Source organism: Rhinolophus ferrumequinum, chromosome 3, assembly GCF_004115265.2.
Source record: "Rhinolophus ferrumequinum isolate MPI-CBG mRhiFer1 chromosome 3, mRhiFer1_v1.p, whole genome shotgun sequence".
Lineage (NCBI taxonomy): Eukaryota > Metazoa > Chordata > Mammalia > Chiroptera > Rhinolophidae > Rhinolophus > Rhinolophus ferrumequinum.
Genome location: NC_046286.1, coordinates 20795548 through 20812207, shown reverse-complemented (window position 1 = coordinate 20812207; position 16660 = coordinate 20795548). Strand labels below are relative to the sequence as shown.

Below are 16660 nucleotides of genomic sequence, written 5' to 3'. Positions count from 1 at the left end.
TAGCAATGAGAAAGGAAGCCCAAACCCAGGGGTTAAAGCAGTGATCTGATTCCCAATGGTCAAGCTTTATTTCAATAAGATCCCTAATAGTTTCTACATTTTGTTTCTATGTGTATGTTGGTGCTTGCAAAAATGTCAATAAAATAGGTTTTTCTGTTAGACAAGTACTGATTTGTATCTCTTTAACAGTCTGTATTATTATCATTTATTTTTTATCATCAGAAAACAGTCTCCTAGTCTAAGCTTCTTGAGTGGACTGATCCAAGAGGCTGTGAGAGCAAAATTCTCAAGCACTTCTGAGGGGAGTTGAATAGACGGAAACTGGTGGGTGACCTGACTTTATCATGGAACCGGAGGACTTTGATTCTGAGGACAAAGAGATATTAAGCTGGGATATTAATGATATGAAACTGCCACAGGTATGTACTTGCTATGATGCTCTGCCTTTAACATTTGGCTATGAAGCCTCGACTATTAACTTGTTAAGACTTTGAAGAACATCGGTGGGGATCCCCACGGAGTAAACTCCTCTCCTTTAGAGCTTCAGCTGGATATCTGGCTGAAGAATTTTAAGAGGATATGCCAAGACCTCTGATGCAAGTGGGTCTTTGATTTTACAATGTCACATCCTAGAGCAAGAGTTTTAATGGGGTTTGAGAACCCCCTAAAATGATGGGCAACATTGTGTACTAACATGCATTTCTTTCTGGGACAGAAGATCCATATCGCTCATAAGATCTGTAGACAAAAGAAAAAAAAGAACTACTTCCCTGGAGGGAGTCTCAGGGCTTATCAAATTCATGTCCCAGCATGAATTTTCAAAACAAAAGCATTCTCAGCTACCGAAGACGTTAAACTGCGAAATTTATGACAAAAATACACGTTCAATTTTGGAAATGTATCATTTATAGTTCATAGAAAATTTTGATTTCTCACGGAAAGAGTGAAATGCCCTTCGATTTGGTAAATATGCTAGGGAAATTATTAAAAGTGCAAATGTCTCTTAAAATTTTCTGAGCAGAGACACCGCCATTCTCAGCTGGGTTGATGCTGGCTCTGGAATCGTTATCAAGAACCCGTTAAGGTGAAAAATAAAATGTCTTGGAAGAATTTCCAAGCATATTTGATTTTATGTTTTGTGAGCTTATCTGGAGGCAGAGTGATGAACTATGAGAAGCAAAGGACTTAGAGACAAAGTCCTGACTTTGAATTCTGCCTTCTTTTATTTGCAAATTCTCAGGGAGTTATTTACCTTTTCCGATACTCCCCTTCCTCTTCTGAAAATGAGGTGGTTACACTACATCGTCTCTCAGGTACCCGTTTAGTTCTAATCGTCTAGGATTCTGTGACCTGAGATTTGGAAGGTGACCTGCATTCTAGCACTGTGGGCCAGTGCCTATCACGATGTCTGGCACGGATCAAAGCAACGACAGATAATTAGGGAATTTATGAACGAATGGCTTCACTGCTTATAATTTGTGTGACTCAAAACAGATCAATTTTCTTAAGTCTTAGTTTCCTCCTTGGTAATGAAAATAGTAAATCCTATACACCCTGCCTAAATCTCTTAACTGTTTACAGCAATGTTTCCCAATATGTGTTCTGTGAGTGTAAGTTACAAGGAGTTTTAATGGGTGCTGTGAAGAAAGAAAAAGAAAAGGACTAGGCTCAACGAAGTTAAACAGATTTCTTTACTGCAGACGTGGAGGCTTTGTAACTGTCCGGGGCACTAGTGTCTCTCCCAAGAGAAGGCTGTGTCAGGCAGGAGAGCCCTAACTTGTTTTTGACCATGGAACCCTTTCTTCACGGAGCCCCTCAGGTAATTTAACGTTCCTTAGACCACCTGTTCGGGCATTAAAAAAATGTTGTTTAATGGGTCAAATGGCATAGCTTGTTATCACTATAAATTTCCCCAATTTCATTCTCTGTCGCACCCATACAAAGAATTTGTAGTTTATTTTTCGTAATTCTGTATTCCTGCCAGGATCATTACTTCTGCAATACATGGGCAAATTCCTGCAACTTGTAAACAAATTCCTCTCCTGTTAACCCACTCACATGCTTCAAGTTTTAAGATGGTCACCTGAATGTTAATTGTGTCTTCTGGTCCTAGAAACTCCATATCTCTTTACATGTCTCAGATAGGAGAAGATTTATGGGTTAACTGTTGACAACAGTGAATGGTGATGTGCTTATCAGGACATCAAACATTTTTGAGTGACTAGAATGTGCCAGACACTATAGCAGGCTTGGGAATACAGGGGACACTGAGCGGTGTTCACTTCCATGAAAAGTACCTATGATCTGAGCTAATAGAACAAGATTAGTGCCCAAATAGAGAATCAATGCCATGTAGAAAACGGCTAGAGGTGCTTAAAAGAGGAAGCACGGAATTCAACATGACTTGGGCATGGAAAGCAAGGCAGAGCTTCTGGCAAAGGGCTTTCTCTAGAAAAGTGCATTCATTCTAAAATGTGGGAGGATTAGGGCGAGTGAAGAAAGTAATCAAGACAATTAAGGCAGAGTAGGACACTAAAGTCTGAAAGCTATTCCAAGTCAGCATTGGAGGGAGCTTGTGCACAGGTGTGCAGCAAGATGTGGGAGGCTGCAGACTGGCAGGGTGGTTCGGAAGCAGGCTATCCTAAGGATTCGGTTATTTTATAGGCAGTGGGAAGCCATTAGGCTCTTTGGGCTGGAAAACATCACGATCAGATCTAGCGCTTGGAAAGGCTACTTTCCCTTAGTAAATCATCCCTCCCCAATCTGTTTCGGGTATGTCGCCTCGTCCTTTCAGCTGCATATATGTCTTTACAAACCTTCATTTCACTTGTTTCTGGTCATTCCTCTACCTTGTAGTTATTTTGATACCATATCTCCTTAATCCAGCAGGGAGCCGGCCCAGAACTGCAGGAATTTAAATTACTCAAAACCATCGTTGATGAAAGTCTGTTTATTCCAGGCTAATGTAATACACCAATTTTGCATTTGTAAAGTGCAGATATAATAGCTTTAGGGTTTTCTTGGTGCAAGCAGCAAATGTTGTTGTTGCTTAGTTTTACCTTCATTAAAAATGTTTATTACATGATCCCAGGACTCTGTCACACTTTCATGAATACTGATTGTGATATTTGAGAGCCTTGAATCCCTAGAAATTTTTCTCTTCTTCTTTCTTTTCTTTCTTTTCTTTCTTTCTTTCTTTTCTTTCTTTCTTTCTTCTTTCTTTCTTTCTTTCTTTCTTTCTTTCCTTTCTTTCTTCTTTTCTTTCTTTCTCTCTCCTCCTCTCTCTCTCTCTCTCTTCTCTCTCTCTCTCTCTCTCTCTCTCTCTCTTTCTTTTTCTTTCTCCTCTTTCTTTTCCTTCCTTCCCTTCCTTCCTTCCTCCTTCCTTCCCTTCCTCCTTCCTTCCTTCCTTCCTTCCTTCCTCCTTCCTTCCTTCCTTCTTCTTTCCTTCTTTCGGTTGAAAATTGAGAAGAGAATCAATTCCTTTTTCTCCTAAATGTACCTATTTCAGCAGGAAGATGAGAGCACCACTCCCTTCTTAATACTAGCCAGTTTCTCTAAGCAAAAGTACAGGTGTTCCAATAGCACAACAGCAGAAAAACACCCGGAATTATTTTGTTCCTAAGCATGAGCAATTTTCAGGTTAAAACTCATAGTCAAAGCCACACCAAGCCATCAACTCACAAAATCCAAGGCTTCAGTACATATTTTATAGAGGAAAAAAGAAAGATATACATAGGCTAAATATAAATGCAGACCAACCTAAAACCTCGTGACTCAACTACATAGAGGTCACATCTCCAATTAATTAACTCCTGGACCATGATTTTAGCCAGCAAAATTTCCTTTGCTTTTACAGGGGATGATGAGCCCAAAATTGTGAGCAAAGGGGACTTTTTGAGCTCTTTCTGTGAATTCCTATGGCTACATGTAATCCAAATGAGCCAGTTGTAGTAATCTTTCTTTGTGTCTTGGTGCTAGGGAGGTAACAGGTAAACTGGATTCTGTATTTCTTGTCAATTATTATCTGGCTGCATAATCAGGTCACGTTGTCACAAAGTTACCCATGACTTTGTCGACTTTGTCCCATTTTCTTGATTTTGAAATTCCAATGGCAGTACCTATATGGACTCCTATGGTCATTGGGTCTCCCGCGATTGTGGCCAGAATTTTGCTATCCTGTACTTCTGGTGTGATGGGGACGGGAACATCACTGCATCTGGGGGTAGCAGAGCTCTCTTTTGGGTGCCTGTCAGGCAATTCCTTACTGAGTGGGGTGAATTGGGAAAGGAAAGGGAGAAGAAAAAAGAGAGGTAGGTGACAGAGAGAGTTTGGAAGCTGGGGCACTCTGGCGATGTCTGAGCAAAATAGGAACTTGTTGTTCTGAGTCTTGATCCCTTAACAAAGGGAAGAAATGGCAGGTTTAGCTTAAGCAGTAATTCTTGACTTAACTCAAAAGCATTTTGTTGAATTGAATTTCTCTCTTTGATAACACTTGGAGTTTGGTTTCTAGTTGGCTCAGAAGAGGTAAGTTCTTAAAAAGTTGTATGTAAATCAAAATGTTGGTTGAATTTTTTTTCTGTGTTCTATAAGTAATATCTAAAAATTTCCCCCCTATCTGATTTGCTTAAAGATGTATCAGCTTGCTATCCCTGTTTTATTTGAAAACATTTATTTATAAGGAATTAATAAGCTATTTTTATAGTTAAAGAACTGGCAGATAATTGATTTATATGAGAGTAGACTATCTTCCAAATGAAATTCAATTTAATATAACATTATAATGTAGATATTTTTGATAACTAATTTTAATAGAATTTTAATTTATTAGCTGTATATAATAATGTATATTTAATTCTTGAGGTAGCTTATTAAAACTTCAAGTAGTTAGGTAAATTAGAATGAGGGGAAGATGAAGAGTGATTTATGATTGATTGCATAGAATTTCAAAGATTTTGAATGAGTTAGAGGATTAAGTCTCTTAGTAGAAAAGTACACACAGAAGTCATAGAAACATTAATTAAACTCCCAATGATATTACTGATGAGATTATAAAATATAAATTAGATAGATTTACATCTTGGACACCTTAGGGATATTCCCTTTAAATTATAAACGTCTTAACCAAGAGGAAAATCAAAGAGTTACTCATGAAAAGTTAGGAATTAAAATAAACAAAAGATCTGAAAAAGGAAAATATTTTGTGAGGATTTGCTAAACAAGATTAAGAAATGATTATTCTGTCTTTTTAAATTTTCCTCTCTGGTGCCTTAAATTTAAAAAGCTTTAGGAAATCTCTATCATTCATTTGACACCTGGGTTCCTTTGCATTATTGTGATCTGGGTTTTCTCTTAATTTTAATGTTAAATGATGTCAAAGATCTTTTGTAGTTGCCTACTAAACATGCAGGTCAAAGGACTGGGTATAAATAAATAGCCAAGAGAATAGCACGATGTGAACACATTTACTCCTAGTAATATTCTCAAGTCCATACGTCATCAAAATTATTACTGCATTATTAATGGAACTGGAAAACTAGGTTGCCAGTGCTGTTGAAAGAAAAAAAAAAAGCTTAAACAGCAATCAAGGCGCAAGTACAACATTAGGGCACCCACACAAGGGAGACTCCTGGAGCACCTGGAGCAGGTGACCAGGGAGGCTGCACCACTGGGCCCCACAGCACACCTACTACATAAGGCCACTCTTCCAAGACCAGGAGATGTAGCAGCTCTACTTAGTACATAGAAACAAACACAGGGAGGCAGTCAAAATGAGGAGACAAATAAACATGTCCTAAATGAAAGAACAGAACAAACCTCTAAAAAAAAAAGAACTAAACAAAATGGAGACAAGCAATCCACCAGATGCAGAGTTCAAAACACTAGTTATAAGGATGCTCTATGATCTCAGGGAGAACTTCAACAAAGAGACAGGAAACATAAAAAAGAACCAGTCAGAAATGAAGAATCCAATAACTGAAGTGAAAAATAAATTAGAAGGAATCAACAGTAGATTACATGAAGCAGAGAAGTAAAGTGGTGATTTGGAATATAAGGTAGCAGAAAATACCCAATTAGAACATCAAAAAGGAAAAAGAATCCAAACAAATACAAATAGTTTAAGGGGCCTCTGGGACAACATCAAGCATACCAACATTTTTTTCATAGGGGTATGAGAAGGAGAAGGGAGAGAGCAAGGAGTTGAAAACCTATTTGAAGAAATAATGACAGAAAACTTCCCAAACCTGGTGAAGGAACTAGACATACAAGCCCAGGAAGTGCAGAGAGTCCCAAACAAGATAAACCCAAACAGGCCCACACCAAGACACATTGTAATTAAAATGCCAAAGGTTAAAGATAGAGAATCTTAAAAGCAGCAAGAGAAAAGCAGCTAGTTACCTACAAGGGAGCTTCCATAAAACTATCAGCTGATTTCTCAACAGAAACTTTGCAGGCCAGAAGAGATTGGCACAAAATATTCAAAGTGATGAAAAGCAAGGACCTACAAACAAGATTGCTCTACCCAGCAAAGCTATCATTTAGAATCAAAGGACAGATAAAGAGCTTCCCAGACAAGGAAAAGCTAAAGGAGTTCATCAATAACCAAATTGGTATTATAAGAAATGTTAAATCGACTTCTTTAAGAAAAAGAAGAAAATACAAAAAATGAATAAAAAAATGGCAATACCTATATCTCTATCAACAACTACTTTCAATGTAAATAGATTAAATGCTCCAATCAAAAGACATAGCATGGGATCATTTCATCTTTACAATAAGCCTTCCTCATAGGTATCACTGTTATTGTAAACAGGATAGTAAATAAGATGGGAGAATCAATCCAAGGAAGACAAAGTATGATTGCCTCCAAAGCCACTTAATTTGGAGATGAAAATGTAAGGGGACACAGTCCATCCTAAGTAAGGTTGCCTATGCTTCATGTCTTTCTGAAACCTAGTCTGTCCACTGAGGCCATTGTAACCTTCTACTTCATCTATATAATTCATAAGACCCCCGTTATATGGATTTATTTTGTGCTGCTCTTTAAGACTACGTGATTTGTGTATCTTTTCTTCTCCCATTTTCTTTGGCCTCTTCCTCCCAGCCTACAAACATGAAAGTCTCAGATAACAAACCAACACACCGAACAAAATCATTTCCTTACCTTTTCTTCTACTTTCTTTATCTCCTTAGCTGGCTAAAAGAGCAGGTAATACTCTTTGGCACTACTTGGCACTCTGTTCTCTTGACCTTGAGGGCACCCCTCTCTCTGGCTTCTATTCAATGTTTTCCTGCTTCTGCTCAAACTCTCTGATCATATGTTTTGAGGCTCCATTGGCTCGTCTCTCATTGTCTTCTTACTTATTGGTATTCCCTAGGGCTCATCTATTCTTAACATTCATTCCCTGTATTCTTCACTTGCTCCAATATCGTAAGTATGCTAACAGTTCTTAAATGCATAGACTTCTTTCTGAACTCTAGAATCACGTTTCTGATTGATTATCGTATACCTCGAAGGCAACATATCAACAACAGAATTTATTTTTTCTCCAAAACAGTTTCTCTTATTCACCTTCTTCCTTAGAGAAACTACATGAATTATTCTTAATTCCTTCCTTTCTCTCCTTTACTTCTATGGCATGGTTGATTGTACTCCTAACTATCTCTTGAATTAATCTAATTATTTCCATTCCATTTTTTGGCTTTATTATTGTTCTCACTATCTTTCCCCTGAGTTACCAGAACCTTCTTGATAATGTTTCTTGCCTTCATTTTCACCTACCTCCAATGTAATTTTGCCTAGCCTGCAAGTAAAAAACAGCAACAACAACAACAACAAAAAAAAACACAAAAAGAAAGACATAGGGTGGCTGAAAGGATAAGAAAGCAAGGCCCTTATAATGCTGCCTATAGGAGGCTCACTTGGGATCAAAAGATACACAGAGACTAAAGTAAAGGGATGGAAAAAAGATATTTCATGAAAAAGGAAACAAAACAAAAAGATCTGGGGTAGCAATACTTATACCAGACAAAATAGACTTTAAAACAAAGGCTGTAACAAGAGACAAAGAAAGATAGAGTAATTCTACTTCTGGGTATGTATCTGAAGAAACCCAAAATACTAATTTGAAAAGGCATATGTATCCACATGTTCATTGCAGCATTGTTTACAATAACCAAGATACAGAAGCAACCTAAGTGTTCATCAATAGATGCATGGATAAAGAAGTAGTATATTTATACAATGGAATATTACTTGGCCATAAAAAAGAATGAAATCTTACCATCTGCAACAACATGGATAGACCTAGAGGGCATTATGCTAAGTGAAATAAGTCAGACAGAGAAAGACAAATACCATATGATTTCACTTATATGTGGAATCTGAAAAACAAAATAGACAAACAAAAAACAGAAACTCATAGATACAGAAAACATTTTGATGGTTGCCAGATGGGAAGGGGTTTGAGGTGGATGGGTGAACAAGGGGAAGGGATTAGAACCTACAAGTTGGTAGGTGCTAAATAGTCATGGCATAGGGAACATAGTCAATAATATTGTAATAACTTTGTGTGGTGTCAGATGGGTACTAGATTTATTGGAGTGATTACTTCTTAAGTTTTATATATATAAATATATATAAATACACACACACACACACACACACACACACACACACACATATATATATATATATATAGAGAGAGAGAGAGAGAGAGAGACAGACAGACAGACAGAGAGAGAGAGAGAGATAGAGAGAGAAAGAGAAGATGGAGATCATTTCTTCCTCCACAGGTAGGGAGTCCTTGCTTTAACCAAAATATCTGAGATGCTCTCACATATATTTTCTCCTCCTAGTTCATGGGATTTATGCCACTGATCAGCTTAAAGGGGCCACTTACTGTTACAACATGAAAATCTTAGCTTTTTCCAAGTCCACCTTGCCTGTGTCTCTACTACCCTGACAACTGTGCTTTATATTTGTATAATTCAAATCCACCAGTAGATTTTTACAGTCAAAATTGTTAGAGGAAGGTGTATATTTTAACCTGCATGTTTATTACTTCAGAGGATAAAGTTTTGCTTCCTATGGCATTTCTTTGACAGAGAACAAGAGAGCATTGTTTGGAGCTTAGGTCAGAGGAAGAGAAGAGAGGGTGGGATGGAGAAAGAAGGAGGTGAGGCCACCTGAGCTGTCTCTTTCACCCTGGGGCATTGAATTGTATCCATCTCAGAATTACCAAGGAATTGAGGGAGAGAGAGAGAAAGACCTGGAAAAAGCAGGCAGTCCATTCAGCATCTTGGCCTGGCTGTGCCTTTTTTCTGGAAGCTCTAATGGAGCTGCCTGGTGGACCAGAGGTGACTTCTGCAGATGCCACACTCCTGTGATTTATGCCCTTCTGCCATTCTCCTGTGGGGCAACTTCCCCTTTCCGTAGCACAGCAGTTACAGTGTAACACTCAGAGGGCCAGCCGTTGTCATTGCCCTGAGAAGGGAGGTCATGGAACCAGAGTTGCACCAATTAAGCATTTGTTTTGTAGGGACTTGGACTTCTGTCTTGCATTTGGCTTGGCAAGGTTGAAAGCAGGGGTATCCAAACTGTAGCCCGCGGGCCAACTGCGGCCCGCAATCCATTGTTAATTGGCCCGCAGCAAATTCCAAAAATATATTTAGTTTACTTAAATAAACCAGGTGAGGCAATACGCACTTCACCTCGAGTGAGTGGCCCGGCTGTTTGTGTATTTTACTGCATATGGCCCTTGGTAAAAAACGTTGAAAAAAGTTTGGACACCCCTGGTTTAAAGTATGAAATGACCTCTCTATGGGCCTTTTCTCCCCTGAAGACTGGTGGTTCTTACAAACCCATTGGCTGGTAGTGTATGGCCTTAGTAGACTTAGTAGAGTAACAGCTACGGCTGATGTGGAACTTGCTATGGGCCAGGCACTGTTTTACATGTTTTGCACATGTTAGCTGATTTAATCCTCCTGAAATCCCTGTGAGGTGAGTACTCCTGTTACCTCCATTTTACAGAGCAGGAAACAGAGGCACTGAGAGGGCAAGGAACTTCGTTAAGACACACCCAGGCCATCTGCCTCCATGGGCCGTGCTCTTAGCCCTCTGGATCAGCAAACTTTCTATAATGGGCCAGATAGTAAATATTTTAGACTTTGTTGGCCATACATTTTCTTCTATAACTACTCAACTCTGCAGTGGTGGTGTAAAAGTATTCATTTAAATGAATGAACATGGTTGTATTCCAATAAAACTTTATTTATCAAAACAGACAGTGGGCTGGATTTGGCCCATGGGCCCTAGTTTGCAGACCCGACCTCTTAACTGCTAATCTCTCATGCACATAAAACCTCTAATATTTCCTCAGACCCACCTCAGGTCCCATGACATTCCATTCAAACAACAACTATCATTACATAAGACTGACAGATCTGCTCTTTACAGTACTTTTTGAAGTGTGTTTTATCAGTGTCCCCATTTTAAAGAAGAATAAAGTGAGGCTTCAGAGACCAAATCATTTGCCCAGAGTCTCATGTTACAAAGTCCTTTGGCATGGTCTAAACTTGAAATCTAACTCAATAAACATCAGTACCCTGATAACTCCTTCTGGACCTTCTAGAATCTTCTAGTCTGATCTTCTAGAATCTTCTTAATGACAAATATTCTTATACCCTGCCAGGTTTCTGGAAGTTGTGAGGATGGATACAGCCCGAGTTTCACTACTTAGACAACTTAATGATTCTCACTCTAAGAACTAGGTGGGATCTGTCAAAGGGAGCATTTGTGTACCAAAGCAGGGCCTAAGGAACCATGAGCCACACATCAGTGACTAACATTTATGTAGAGCTCCCTCCGTGCTAGGTGCTGTGCTAAGTATTTTTTATATATTATCGTATTTAATCCTCAGAACTACTCAAGGTAGACAGGTCTTGTTATCCCTCTTACACAGATGAAGAAACAGATGGACAGAAAGCCAAACAACTTACGCTATAATGATTGAGCGTCTTAGTTTAATTAGATGTTCATGCACAGGGAATTGTGCCAGTCCTGGGCAAGAAGACAGAAGCTTCCGGTCAAAGGAAACTCTTCCTTATTCCTCTGCCTGTTTGAGGCACATGAGTATGGGAGGAGAGAAAAAGGAAGAACACCTCCACAGGGGAGGAAGCAGCTCTCGGAACCCTCCTGCGCCAGGGTTCTCCAGCCTTCCCACTGCTGGTGACTTTGCTTAAACCCTTAACATTCTTAATAAGGTAGCTACACTATGGTACGAGGCATTATGTCACTATCCTGCCACAATGTTTTCCACATAATTGTGTCAGGGCACGGTAATATTACTTCACTCTCAACAATTCTTAGTGAGATACGGTCATAACTCTTCTCACCAAGGGCTAGAGAAACAGCAATCAGGGGGAACTCAGAGGGACCGAAGTACAACTCATTGTGGTCCAGGGAGCAAATGTGCAGTAGACACAGCCGTCCTGTCGCCACTGCTGTGCTGCCCTCTCAGATCCCACTGTCAGAACTAAACCCAGGTTGGTCTTTGCCAAGCTATCCTTCATGTTGGTTGACTCCTCAGGGACGGATAGTTGTGTTTTCTAGCGTAACAGTATCATCTTCATGTTTCTATCAGAATGTGAAAAAGACTGACTGGTTCCAAGAATGGCCGGATTCCTACGAGAAGTACATCTATAGCTCGGAGGACAGGAATGCACAGCGACACCTGAGCAGCTGGGCCATGCGCAACACCAACAATCACAACTCGCGCATCCTCAAGAAGTCCTGCTTGGGTGTGGTGGTGTGCAGCCTGGACTGCTCCGCCAAGGAGGGCCGCAAGGTCTACTTGAGACCTGCGATCTGTGACAAAGCCCGGCAGAAGCAGCAGAGTGAGTGGGGCTTTCCTGGCCATACATTTTCGGCTATAACTACTCAACTCGGCAGTGGTGGTGTAAAAGGATGCATTGAAATGAATGAATTCATTTCTCTCCTGGCATTGGAGAGAAAGCTGGCATCCGTTCAAATTCTCCTGCCAGATGGGCCACTATATCCCAGGACATCCCCACAGCCCAACCTTTACATTGGAGTGTGGTGGAGACCAAGGCTGTTTCTATGTAGAATGTAGTAAGGAGCCAACCGGCCCCTTCTCCCCCAGGGGGAGCTGCCCCACAGATCGGCCACGGCCCCCCATTAAAACTGCTCTGGGTGAAGGCAAAGAGGCCTCACTTACGGGACTGACAGTAATTCATCAGTGTGCCCACATGAAGATTAGGAGAAAGATGTTTATTAGACTCGCCCCCTGACGCCTTGGGCAATGGGTCCCTAAATGATCTCAAAAAGGACTTTGACGTGGAGTGGCAGCACTGGGACTAAATTTGAGATGAGACTCAATTCCATGGCATTTAGGCTCATGCCATAATCACATGCCGAAATATGTGCTCATTTTGTTTTTTTTATCATATCCATCGGGTTGTGAAATAGACGCATTCAGCCTTCCCTGTGCCTTCTCCTCAAGTTGTTTCATGTTCTTTCCTTGTCATTTGTCTTCAAGACCTGCTTTCAGGGTAGGATCTGGTATCAAGTCATTTATACTCAAGTGAAAATTTAGTAGCTGTGTTCTCTCTCCCGTATGGATTTGCCCCTTGCCTCTTAGTTCTAATCATGAAGGAAAAGAATGTTTTCTGCTTTTCTACAAAGAATTCCAAATATCAGTAAACAAGTAGGGCAGGATTTTCTTCTCAGAAGATCTCTCCCCTGACCTGTGAAATATCCCATTCTGTAGGCAACTGCTTTTCCCCACCCATGTGTGAGACTGGTCTGGACCATTATGGTGGCCAGGCCGCCTAGGGCCAGGGGTAATGCCCAGTGGGTGGAAGTACATAAAACTGTGCCCAGGTGTATTCTCTGCCATCCTGGCATCCAGGCTAACTCCATCAGAGTCGGCTGGCATGGCTCAGCCAGCTGTAGTCACCTTCCTCTGCTCTCTTGTAGGGAAACGCTGTCCCAACTGCGATGGGCCACTGAAGCTAATTCCTTGCCGAGGCCATGGGGGCTTCCCTGTCACCAACTTCTGGAGGCATGACGGACGCTTCATATTTTTCCAGGTTGGATTTGCATTAGAGTGATAAGATGCCATTTCTCTTTAATTCAAGAAATGTTTACAGAGCGCAAGGAGGAATTTTATACAAGAGACGCACAGGTGAATGAGAGCCAACCCCAAGCCTGAGGCACACTTTGCGCAAGCAATGTGTGTGCCCCACACCTCAGTAGAGGCACCAAGCGCCTGGCCCTGGGAGCCCAAGGAGGGGAGCTGGCCGCCTCTGCCTCGGGTTTCTTAGGGCTTAGTAATGAGATCGTGCTTAGGCCGACACTGCTGCAGCAGTAGCCTTCAGCGAACCCCAGATTAAATACCAGCTCTGACTTCTAAGTAGCTCTATAAACCAAACATGTTACTTTATTCCCCTAAGCCCCAGTTTTCTGCCCTAACAGTGGGGGCCGGGGATACACAGGAGTGAAGAGCGGCCAATGAACGTAGACTGCCTGGATTTGAATCGGTGGAGAACGGATAATCCTGCCCTCCGAAAAGAAAACGTTCTGATCTGTAGGGTTTGCCGATTTCTGTGATATAACTCTTCCTACTATGGCTGCTGTCAACCTACCAGCCGTGTTTAACAGCCAGCTCGCAGAATTCCTGAATGTTTAACAATTGGCTTTCAGCTTGGCCAGCTCCAACACACTTTGAACCCCAGCTTCCCCACTTACCAGGGGCAGTGACCCAGCTGGCATGCCTTAATTTCCCATTCTGTAAACTGGGGCTGGTAATGATGGTATGTACCTCAGAGCGTTGTGCTGGAGGTTGGATGAGATCGTATGTAATAAGCTGTACTTATTATCACTATGAATATGGCTTTGCCAGCCACGTGGGTGACAAACGCCAGGAAAAGAGGGAGCATCGTAAGCACAGTGTGCTTGGGAGGTGTTAAAAGGTTTAGGCAATCTTGTTGCAATAGTCAACCGCAGCAACACTGAGAGGGCAGGGCAAAGGGTTAAATTTTACGCACCACGAAGTACCTTCCAGTTATTTATTTTAGCTCCTTGTCTCCTTTAAGTCAAAGGGAGAACATGATCATCCAAAACCAGAAACCAAATTGGAAGCTGAGGCAAGAAGAGCAATGAAGAAAGTGCACACGACATCTTCCTCTGTCTCCTTAAAGCTGAACAGGGGCCCAGAGGCAAAGGTAACCTTTCCCCATGTGTGTCCAAAACATAAGCAACTCACCACTCCTAAGGGAGGGCAGTAGATTTCCCCAGTCTCTTACCTACAAATCACTTTTGACTCCCCTAAAACTTAAGTTGTCCCTCAGTATCCATGGGGGACTGGTTCCAGAACCCCCTCAGAAACCAAAATCCACAGATGCTCAAGTCCCCTGTATAAAATGGTGTAGAGCAATGCAGACAGTCGGTCCTCTACATCTGCCGACTCCCAACCATGGATCAAAGACACTACAAGTATTTATTGAAAAAAATCCACATATAAGTGGAGCCATGCAGTTCAAACCCATGTTGTTCAAGGATCAACTGTGTTTCCTTAGCACACTTTACCAAGATGAAATCACCAGGCAGTCTCTGAAAACAGTGGTCTTCAGGGGTGGGGGTTAGGGGGGATGTGAAGTGAAGTCCGTGCCTTTATGGGGTTACACTATAGGTTTGTGGATTTGTCTGTGTAACAGTGATAGTAAGTCCTATACTTTTTCTACTGTTCAGTGCTTTACAAGTTTTTTCAGGAGAACAGAAATGGAGCCAGTCCATGCCCGGAGGCTCTAAATATACCTTACATTTTTCAAAAAAATGTAACTTGTGTCTCTTGTCAGGAAACGTGAGCTCTGAATCCAAATAACTGGTCCCTCCTCCCTTCTCCCAGCCCTGGGACAAGCTGAAGGGCATTTCTTCCCACTCACTCTGCTTGGTCAGTCTCTCCCCCCCAGTCCTCTTATTAGTCGATAGTTTTACATAAATAGGAGGATGACTTAATTCTCAACCAGATTCTTTTCCTATGATTAACTGGAGGACAATAGACGTCCCTCGTTTATAAAAATACGTTTACCACTTCATATTCTAGGAGTCTTATTTATGACTCAACAAAATGAGTTCAGAGAAAAGTCTCTTGAGAAAAAAAAATAAATAAAACCCTAGTCTCTCAGACTCCAAACAGCACCAAGAAATAGAAAAGTCAACGAGGGAAATGATGATGATGATGATGATGGTGCTGAGAGAGAGAGAGAGAGAGAGAGAGAGAGAGACCCTGAGAGGTGTACTGAGTATAAGATAATCTCTGAGGTTTAGTCTGACTTTTCTTAAACAGCCTCTTACAAGCGTCTCACAGAGGCACTGAGGATATCAGATTTGCCCTTGAGGGTGAAACATTTTAAACACACTCATGTCAGAGTGAAGGGAAACTCAGCTCTTACTGGTTAGTAAGATTTAAAATGGAAATGGAAGCAGTGTTTACTTCTTTCAGGTCATGAGTGGTTTTGGTGAAGCTGCTCTGTGTCTTTGTGCTCCAAGTATGTGAGGAACGAGGAAACTCTGACAGAGCACTTATTTGTAACCAGCGGGAGCCTGGGGTAGTTGTGTCAATTTGCTTAACTTATTAACATGAGCTTTTCATTTTCCTTTCCAGTCTCTTACAGGTGAAACACAAAGTTGGGGAAGTTTACCTTTAACTTGGTCTTTCCAGGAAGGCATCCAATTGCCTAGTAGTGACAGTGGACATTTAATAGCTAACGCTCCCCAGCAGAAGTCACCGAATGATTGCTTATTCAAGAGTTATGGTTTAGGGGGAACCACGGATCTGGCAGAGCCCACTTCCACCTTGGGCCCCCCTGAGCTCTATGAGAAATACAAAGGGTCCAGTAGTCGGATCTACAGTAGTGGAGACCTGCTTCAGCCTACTGTCTCTGGAGTCCTCGCTGATTACGATGACCTGCAAACATGGAACAAAAATGCTGCTTTGGGGAGAAATCCTCTTAATGATAACAGTTGTCCCAATTACCCTTTTCCTCAGACCAGCTGGCCTTATGACTTCTCCCCTTCCCAGAACTCTTCAGAACCCCTTCCCCAGCAGGTTCTAGTGGAACCACCTGCAGCCAAAACTAGCTGTCACCCATTATGGCCAAATCCAGGGGTTGATCTTTATGAAGAGAAGGTACATGTGGATTTTAACAGCTATTACCCTTCCACTACGTGCCATTCACCTCAGGAAGACCCCTTTCTCTTTACCTATACCTCTCATCCTTACCATCAATATTCATTGCCAAGCAAGAGCAGTAAATGGAATTTTGATGAAGAAATGAGGTACATGGGTTTGGATCACTGCAAGAATGAAATGCTTCTAAACCTTTGTCATTTAAGATGATCCAAATCTGAATCCTTGTGCACTGTTAGTGGGAATGTAATTTGGTGCAGCCACTGTGGAAAATAGTATGGAAGTTCCTCAAAAAATAAAAGTAGAACTACCATCTGATCCAGCAATCCCACTGCTGGGTATATATCCAAAGGAAACAGAATCTCTATCTTGAAGTGATACCTGCACCCCCATGTTCATCGCATCATTATTTATAATAAATAGCCAAGACATGGAAATAACCTAAGTAT

At 41.3% G+C, this 16660-nt stretch overlaps 1 protein-coding gene across 1 annotated transcript; it reads left to right on the top strand.

Moving 5' to 3' along the window:
• The first annotated feature begins 263 nt into the window (after window positions 1–263).
• GCM1 (glial cells missing transcription factor 1) lies at window positions 264–16444 on the top strand. Its single transcript, XM_033103551.1, has 5 exons — window positions 264–419; window positions 11643–11895; window positions 12998–13110; window positions 14116–14244; window positions 15687–16444. Exons 1-5 carry the CDS (start codon window positions 345–347, stop codon window positions 16419–16421), a joined length of 1305 nt encoding a protein of 434 aa, XP_032959442.1. The 5' UTR covers window positions 264–344; the 3' UTR covers window positions 16422–16444.
• Window positions 16445–16660: the final 216 nt, after the last annotated feature.

What these genes read in the sequence shown, in the direction of transcription:
- GCM1 (XM_033103551.1), top strand. Translation starts at nt 345, where the DNA reads ATGGAACCGGAGGACTTTGATTCTGAGGACAAAGAGATATTAAGCTGG. An exon ending in GACGCTTCATATTTTTCCAG is followed by an intron (nt 13,111 to 14,115) that starts GTTGGATTTGCA and finishes GTCTCCTTTAAG; the next exon opens with TCAAAGGGAGAACATGATCA. An exon ending in ACAGGGGCCCAGAGGCAAAG is followed by an intron (nt 14,245 to 15,686) that starts GTAACCTTTCCC and finishes TTTCCTTTCCAG; the next exon opens with TCTCTTACAGGTGAAACACA.